This window comes from Hypomesus transpacificus, chromosome 13 (genome assembly GCF_021917145.1).
Source record: "Hypomesus transpacificus isolate Combined female chromosome 13, fHypTra1, whole genome shotgun sequence".
Classification (NCBI taxonomy): Eukaryota; Metazoa; Chordata; class Actinopteri; order Osmeriformes; family Osmeridae; genus Hypomesus; species Hypomesus transpacificus.
In genome coordinates, this window is record NC_061072.1 from 10,604,319 (window position 1) to 10,611,436 (window position 7,118).

At 51.8% G+C, this 7,118-nt stretch overlaps 1 protein-coding gene across 1 annotated transcript; it reads left to right on the top strand.

Moving 5' to 3' along the window:
• The first annotated feature begins 302 nt into the window (after positions 1-302).
• Positions 303-3,289, top strand: LOC124475218 (retinol-binding protein 3-like). The gene is made up of 4 exons (XM_047031636.1): positions 303-1,568; positions 1,709-1,899; positions 2,097-2,239; positions 2,359-3,289. The coding sequence occupies exons 1-4, from the start codon at positions 375-377 to the stop codon at positions 2,682-2,684; spliced, it is 1,854 nt and encodes a 617-aa protein (XP_046887592.1). The 5' UTR covers positions 303-374; the 3' UTR covers positions 2,685-3,289.
• Positions 3,290-7,118: the final 3,829 nt, after the last annotated feature.

Consider the following 7,118-nt stretch of genomic DNA (forward strand, 5'->3'; position numbering starts at 1 on the left):
CTCAAAACACCTTATTTGAGTAAAATTACTACGTATTTGTGATACTTTATTAGCTCCAAGTATAATAGCTTAATCTTTTCAGATGTATTTTCTATGTAGAATGTCACCTCACTCAAATATAAACACCAGTTTATATTTAACACATATATCTTGGAAAACATGTTGCACCTATTTGGCTAACTTGTTATTGTGCTCACAAAAGCACTCATGATAATGCGATTAGGGATTTATTGTGAGGAAAATCCTCTTACGAGTGTGTTAACAGAAACCTTCCAGTGGATACAATCTCAGTTGACAAAGGACCTCTTTGCAGACGGAGGTACAACTGCTAAAAGAACTTCCAACTGTGGGTTTCAACTGTGGTCTAGAACACAATGGCAAGAGCTCTCCTCCTGGTCGTCTCCCTGGCTGTCCTGGGCAATGTTTTCATCACCCAGGCTGCTTTCGCCCCCGGCCTGATTGTGGACATGGCCAAGATCCTCATGGACAACTACTGCTCCCCTGAAAAACTCACTGGGATGCAGGACGCGATCGATGCAGCCAGCAGCAACACAGAGATCCTCAGCATTCCGGACCCAGAGACCCTGGCCAACGTGCTCACCGCCGGGGTCCAGAGCACCATTAATGACCCTCGCCTGGTGATCTCCTACGAGCCCAACTACGTCCCGGTCGTCCCTCCGCAGTTTCCTCCTCTGCCCCCGGATCAGCTGATTGCTATGCTTCAGAATTCCATCAAGTTGGAGGTGCTGGAGGGCAACATCGGCTACCTGAGGATTGACCACATCATTGGGGAGGAAATGGCTGAGAAAATCGGCCCCCTGCTCCTGGAGCTGGTCTGGAATAAGATCTTGCCCACTTCTGCTCTCATCTTCGACCTCCGCTACACCGGCAGTGGTGATCTCTCGGGGATCCCTTACATTGTGTCATATTTCACCGATTCAGAACCCCTGATTCACATCGACAGTGTTTACAACCGGGCGTCCGACACCACCACAGAGCTCTGGTCCATGCCCGCTCTCCTGGGGCAGCGCTATGGCACCAAGAAGCCCCTGGTGCTCCTCACCAGCAAGAACACTAAGGGCATCGCTGAAGATGTTGTCTACTGCCTCAAGAATCTCAAAAGGGCGACCGTTGTGGGAGAGAAAACCGCTGGAGGTTCCGTGAAGATTGACAAGATCAAGGTGGGCGACAGCGATTTCTACCTGGCCATCCCCAGCGCCAAGTCCATCAACCCAATTACTGGAAACACCTGGGAAGTCACAGGAGTGACCCCCGACATTGAGATCGACCCAGAAGATGCCCTCGCCAAAGCAATTGAGATCATCAACCTCCGTGCCCAGATCCCTGCCATCGTTGAAGGAGCTGGAGCACTGGTGGCAGAGAATTACGCATTTGAGAGCGTGGGAGCTGTTGTAGCGGAGAAGTTGAATGGTACCCTGGCCAGTGGAGAATATAGCATGGTCTCCTCCAAGGAAGAACTGGAGACCAAACTCACTGCTGATCTCAAGACTTTGTCAGGGGACAAAAGTCTGAAGACCACCCATAACACACCAGCCCTGCCCCCAATGGTAAGGAATGAGTATCTTCTGTGTCATCTTAGTCTTTAGGAAATTGTGGCATACGTATTGTAAACTACTGAATTTTCCATTTTATACATGTACGTATGTGTTCTATGCATGTAGCTGATTGTCATGTGTGTCTGCCTTAGGACTATACTCCTGAGATGTTTATCCAGCTGATCAAGGTGTCATTCCAAACTGATGTATTTGAGAATAACATTGGCTACCTGCGCTTCGACATGTTTGGGGACTTCGAGGAGGTCCGCGCCATTGCGCAAATCATCGTAGAACATGTGTGGAACAAAGTAGTCAACACTGACGGAATGATTGTTGACCTCAGGTAAAATGTTCTGTTTATAAGATGGTGTGTAAGGGGCAGCAACTGAATGGTTGTTTTTTCCATTTCGTCACACTTATTTTAGCTAGACTTTGGTCATAAATGTCATTGGTCTGGGAGAGGTGGCATGTTATTTAGTACAAGTTGACAGGGACTATAATTTCTGTACACAAGTAAGCGTATAAGCTGTATGTTTGCAGGAACAACATTGGAGGACCGACCACAGCCATAGCAGGGTTTTGCTCCTACTTCTTTGATGCAGACAAGCAGGTCCTTCTGGACAAGTTGTACGACAGACCATCTGGCACCACTAAGGAACTTTGGACCCTGCCTGAACTTACTGGTAGGAAACAAAGTATTTGCCCTCTTGTAGTCCGCCAGACTCTGTATTCTTTAACGAGTCTCTTAAGATTACTCAACATTGTTTTTCAGTCTCTCCTCCTTCTTCTTCACTCCCACCAGGTACGAGATACGGCACCAAGAAAAGTCTGCTCATCCTGACCAGCGGAGCCACAGCCGGCGCCGCCGAAGAGTTTGTCTACATCATGAAGAAGCACGGCCGAGCCATGATCGTCGGGGAGACCACATCCGGCTCCTCCCACCCACCCAACACGTTCCGCGTGGGCGAGTCTGACATCTTCCTCAGCATCCCCACCGTCCACTCCGACACCACCCAGGGACCTGCCTGGGAGGGGGCCGGTATTGCCCCCCACATCCCCGTGCCTGCCGAGGCGGCCCTCGACACAGCCAAGGGTATCCTCATGAAGCACTTTGGTAGCCAGAAGTGACTCCCCTAACCAGGATATTGCTGGCAGCCAAAGGGTGCCAGATTAGTTGAGTTTAGTGTGTAGGGTATAGTACAGTTCAATTGTTATGAAATTAGTTATTCAAATTCCCTGCACCTAAGCCTTTGTTGCTTTTTACTGATAATTTTGACATATAATAATGTGATTTTAGAAGGACTGAAGGAAAGTGGAATGTTTTAAGAAGTGTGAGCTTTTACTGAGATGTGACTGTTGGTGAAGTGGTTTGAATGCCATGAACGTTTGTGATAATGTTTTTTTGGAGGCGGAACAGCTTTTATTTTGGGCTGTTAAAAAAAACCTTCTGTGGTATTCCAACCTGGTAAACGGAAGTACAATTTTGAAGATTAGGCATAAGGTTGATTCAAATTGTTGGAAGATTTATTGAAACAATATCATACTGTCATGTAGTTTAATTTGGAATACATTTACAAACAAGTCTCTTGGGAAGAACTGTCTCAATTTGAGGTTGGGTTCTGTTTTCAGTGTAAGGCTAGTATTGTGTCTGTACAAAATGATGTGCCATGTACGGCAATTTGGGTTGTATCAATTCCAACAGTGGGACACAATAAATACAATGGGAACATAAATGACAGTTTGAGTTTTGTCTTTCACAATAGATGTTATGAATTCATTTAGATACAAGTCTTTATATAATTGCAATCCACAGTCTTGGCATTCAAACAGAATCTGTACAAACCTCACCAGCTCTTGTCGAAATGACAAATTAAAACAGTCCAACACCTTACCACGTTCTTATTGTCAAGGTGGTGAGTGTGTTTATTCTATGTACACTCAACGCTACATTCTGGTAAGTAGGACTCCTCAACACTCAGCTGTGTAAAACACATTGCGTTTATAAAAACGTGCTTCAGCAGCAGAAAGGGGGCTCATGTCTGTTTCAAGACCCCTATGGAACTGAAAGATTAGCAGTTTGTGTTTTGATGACTGACGATGACCAACTACTAATTAGGTTATTTGTCTGGTAAGGTCCAAAATAATATAAAATACTGTAACGATGGCGCTAGGGGTCTATATTGGAGTGGATGCGTAATAATCGGACGCAGAGAAGAAGACCTTTTTATCCTGTGTCCCATACACCGCTCGACTACAGGTTTTATTACTACACCACCAATCACATGTGAATGCCAACAACAAGTCATTAACTCACATACAATTCACAGTTATGGCAACAACGATAACTTATAGTTACTAATATCCATACATCATCCACTGACAAACCTAATTGACAGAACAACAACACTCAACTCAAACATGCATACAACATTAACCAAACATGAAACAAGTATGTGAATTGCGCCACCCACAATCCTTTGCGCCAACAGCGCGAGTTAACACGCGACCAATCCGTGGGTCGCTACATAGCCCCCACCTGAGGGGTCAGTCGTCCCCGACAACCCCATCACCCAACAGGTAGTCTCTTAAGTGTCCTGGCCGTAACCGCCGCCGAGTTGGCCTCCTGGGACTGGTAGAAGGTGCCATAGGGGGGGGGTTACATTGTCCAGTGGGAATGGTGCCGCTGGTGTCGTTCTCTGCTCCACCCGTCTCTGGAGCAAGCGGGCGATATGGTGATAGTCTGTCCTGGTGCAGCACCACCACACGCCCCCGACCAGGCATGCGCACCCGATACACCACCTCAGAAACCCGTTCCATAACCTCACTGGGCCCCTGCCAGTGACTGCATAGCTTGGGTGACACCCCCTTCTTACGAGTAGGGCAATACACCCAGACCTTGTCACTGGGCTTGAAGGTCAGCTTCCGACACCGGGTGTCGTAGGCTCTTTTCTGCCGCACCCCAGAGTTAGCCTGGGCCTGACGAGCGTACTCATGGACTACTTGGAGGCGATCTATCAACCTCCGGTAGTAATCCATCTCCTTTCCTCCAGCAATCTCCGGCTCGGGCGGGGTCCCGAAAACCAAGTCCACCGGTGTCCGTAATTCCCGCCCAAACATGAGGGCAGCTGGTGTGCACTGGCTGGACTCTTGGACGGCCGTCCGGTACGACCACAGGACCAGGGGCAGGTGGCGATCCCAGTCCCGCTGATGTTGGCTGGTCAGGATGGCGAGCTGGGTAGCCAGGGTGCGGTTGAACCGCTCCACCAGCCCATCGCTCTGAGGGTGGAGAGGTGTCGTCCTCGTCTTGGATACTCCCAGCCGTCGGCAGACCTCGCTAAAGACCTGGGACTCGAAGTTCCGCCCCTGGTCACTATGGAGTTCCGCAGAGACCCCGAAGCGGGCAAACATCTCCTCTACCAGCCTTTCCGCAGTTGTGGTGGTACTCTGATCCGGCACCGCGTATGCCTCCGGCCATTTGGTGAAATAATCCATGGCCACGAGGACGTAGCGGTTGCCGGAATCAGTCGCTGGAAAGGGCCCAAGTATGTCCACCGCTACTCGCTCCATCGGAGCCCCCACCAGGTACTGCTGCAATGGGGCATGGGAGCGCTGCGTTGGCCCTTTCTTAGCAGTGCAAAGGTCACAGCAGTGCACATACAGCTCCACGTCCCGTCGACAACCTGGCCAATAGAATCGGCCCCTGAGGCGGCGGAGGGTCTTGGCGATGCCGTAGTGCCCCGCCCCCACCGAGCCATGGACGGTCTGAAGGACCTGTTGGCGGAGTTCACGGGGTACCAGCAGCTGTAGGAGGTCGCTTCCCCGGCCAGGAGCTTTCCACCTCCGGTGCACCAGCCCGTCATGGAGCTCCAAGTTGCCCCACTGTGATTGGTAAGCCTTAACCTCCGGTCCGTGGGCAGACACTTCTGTCCATTCGGGACGCCGCCCCGTCGCCAGCCAGTTGATTACCACCGCCAAGGTTGCATCGGCCTCCTGGCATTGTTGCAGCTGAGCGGAGGTCCATGGAGAACTCCCCTCGCAGTCAGCTGTCTGAATGGCTGCCACCGTCAGTGGTTGGTCCCGCTCCTCTTGTCGTTGGCAATACCGACATTCCAAGACTGCACAGGGGCGGCGGGAGAGGGCATCAGCATTAGCATGCAACCGCCCTGGTCGATGCTGGATCTCGAAGTCATACTCCTGTAGGGCCTCCAGCCAGCGAGCCACCTGGCCCTCCGGGTTCTTAAAGTTCAACAGCCAGGTAAGGGAAGCATGATCGGTGCGCACAAGGAAATGGCTGCCATGCAGGTACGGCCGGAATTGTCGCAGTGCCAGGACCACTGCCAGCAGCTCACGCCGGGTCACACAGTAGTTCCTTTCAGCTCGGTTCAGAGTGCGGCTAAAGTAGGCTACTGCGCGCTCCACCCCTCCAACACTCTGGGACAGTACGGCGCCAACTCCCACGTTGCTGGCATCAGTGTCCACGATGAAGGGCTGTTCCGCATCTGGGTAGGCCAAAATGGGAGCCTCGGTAAGGTCAGTTTTTAGCTGGGTGAAGGCTCCGGCACACACGTCGTCTCAGTCAAAGGGCTGTCCCTTGTCAGTCAGTCGATGGAGGGGTTTGGCAATCGTGGCGAAGCCCCGGACGAAACGCCGGTAATAGGACGCCAGGCCCAAGAAGCTCCGCAGTTCGGTGACGTTGGCAGGGGGTGGCCAATTCTGGACTGCGGCCACCTTAGCGGGGTCGGTAGCTACCCCGTGCGCGCTGACCACATGGCCCAAGAACTGCGTTTCTCTTGTCAGCAGGCGACACTTGGCAGGGTTCAACCGCAACCCAGCCTGACGAATGGCTTCAAAGACCTCTTGCAGGTTACCCAGGGCTCGGTCAAAGTCGCTGGCATGCACCAGCAGGTCATCCAGGTATACCACACAACGACTCCGTGGTATTTCAGCCAGTACCCTCTCCATCAGCCGTTCGAACGTCGCTGGTGCATTACAGAGTCCAAACGGCATAACACGAAACTGCCACAGTCCCTGTCCAATGGTAAAGGCAGTCTTTGGTCGTGCGTCAGGGGCCAACTCCACCTGCCAGTAGCCACTACGCAGATCAAGGGAACTGAACCAGCTGGAGCCTGTGATATGGTCGAGGGCGTCATCTATGCGAGGGAGGGGGTAAGAGTCCTTCTTGGTCACCGCGTTGAGACGTCGATAGTCCACGCAGAACCGCCAGCTGTCATTCTTTTTTCGAACCAGGACAGCTGGTGCGGCCCACGGACTGTCAGAGGGCTCAATTACCCCAGCAGCAGCCATCTCCCTAACTTTGTCTTCTGCCACCTGTCGCTTGCCGAGGGCCAGCCGGTGAGGCCGCAGGCGGATGGGTTGGGCGGTACCGGTGTCGATGGAATGCTGAACCAACCCCGTCCGCCTACAGTCCTCATCCTTTGCTGCAAAGATATCTGCATAGTCCTCTAGGAGGTGCCTCAACTGGCCGCACTGCTGTTGGTCAAGGCCATCACTGCTGCGGCGGCAGAGTTCCCTCACCGCCTCAGACGTCTCCGCCGATGTATG